Source organism: Tupaia chinensis, unplaced genomic scaffold (assembly GCF_000334495.1).
Source record: "Tupaia chinensis unplaced genomic scaffold, TupChi_1.0 Scaffold149248_1, whole genome shotgun sequence".
Lineage (NCBI taxonomy): Eukaryota > Metazoa > Chordata > Mammalia > Scandentia > Tupaiidae > Tupaia > Tupaia belangeri.
The window spans coordinates 21,454-22,966 of NW_006209094.1; the positions used below are offsets into that span (position 1 = coordinate 21,454).

A 1,513-nucleotide genomic window follows, 5' to 3' on the forward strand; every position below is an offset into this window, starting at 1 on the left:
GGGGGCGGGCGGGGGGCGGGGCGGGCCGGGCGGGAGCCAGTCACGTGCGCAGCAGTGTGGCAGGATCCCACGTTCGGGCCTGCGTGTAGGAGAGTGGAGCCTGGTAGTGCCAGGGGGCAGAGGGTCGTTCTGAGGCCTCATTGGTAAGCACCATCGCCCGCCAAGAAGAGAGTAGAACGTGCGGGGTGGGGGTGGGGGATAGTTCTGCCCGCGCAGGCGCACTAGAGCTGCACCCTGCTCTAGGGGGTGGAGCTTTGTTGAGGGAGCACTCATTGGCTAGAAAACTGATAGTGTCCAGGGTCGTCTTGGTGGGGACCAATCATATTCTAGGGATGTTTCCGGGGCATTTTTGTACATGCGCTCTGGGCCACACGCCTGAGGGCAGAGCTCTGTTCCAGAGGGATTCTGGGTCCCACCAAGCACTGCGCAGCGTGAGGCAACGTCTGAGGCGAGGCGAAGACTGAGGAGCCATGCCGGGTGTAGGCTTTAGGGCAGGAGAGGCTGAAGGCCAAGGCGACCCTGATGGTGCAGGCGAGGCGGGTGCAGCTGCTGTTGGCACTCCACAGGCTGGAGGGGAAGCCCCCATTTCAGGGCCCAGTGGACAGGCCTCACAGGTGGCTCAAGGCCCAAGAATCCGCATGGTCCGGATATTTCACTTGTATCCTATTCTAGAAGGTTCTAGAAGCCTGGGGAAGGGGGCGGCTCTGTGAACCGAGGGAAGCAGCTGGGCCCTGGGTGGGATAGGGGACCTGAGGTGGCCTGCTTTCCTGCGGAGAGGAGAGGCTTGAAGCACGGGGTCAGGTCACCTCAGACAGGTCGGCCTTAACCACATCTGCCCAGTGTGCTCACCATTCACTTGTATCCTATTCTAGAAGGTTCTAGAAGCCTGGGGAAGGGGGCGGCTCTGTGAACCGAGGGAAGCAGCTGGGCCCTGGGTGGGATAGGGGACCTGAGGTGGCCTGCTTTCCTGCGGAGAGGAGAGGCTTGAAGCACGGGGTCAGGTCACCTCAGACAGGTCGGCCTTAACCACATCTGCCCAGTGTGCTCACCATGCAGTTCCGGAGTCCTGAGGAAGCGGAAATGGCACGCAGATCCCTGGCCGCCCAGGCTGTCGCAGGCCCAGTTCGGAAGGAGTTCTCCGTGTCCCGCAACGTGCTGACTGTGTCAGTCTCCAAGGGGTGTGGGATGGGCGGGAGCTGGGCCCAGTTTTTGTTTGTTTGTTTGTTTGTTTTGTTTTTCTTTCTTTTTTTGAGATTTTTGCTATGAGGGGATGTGCACTTGCTGGATACAGAGAAATCGAGAAATCACCCCCCCTCCCCCCATGATGACCAAGTTGCAATCCCTTCTGCCTCACTCTTCTCCTGCGACCTTGGGCACACAGGCACTCCTGCCTAGCGTGCGTTTCAAGCCTTCCGTCTGGGACTGCAACTGCTGTGGGCCATGGGGGAGTCCAGCGCGTCGTTAATCACTGCTCCACCTGCTGAGCCCTCAGCCCAGTTTTCGTTCGGGGGGG

General features: G+C 60.3%; 1 protein-coding gene across 1 annotated transcript in view; it reads left to right on the plus strand.

The window, feature by feature from the left end:
• Window positions 1-387: 387 nt before the first annotated feature.
• The window catches only part of LOC102495066 (cancer/testis antigen 1-like), a 5,879-nt gene continuing 4,753 nt past the window's right edge, over window positions 388-1,513 (plus strand). The window contains exons 1-2 of the mRNA XM_006171062.1: window positions 388-658; window positions 1,041-1,163. Coding sequence (XP_006171124.1) covers window positions 471-658; window positions 1,041-1,163 — 311 coding nt within the window. The 5' untranslated portion in view covers window positions 388-470. The remainder of the gene's footprint in view (window positions 659-1,040; window positions 1,164-1,513) is intronic.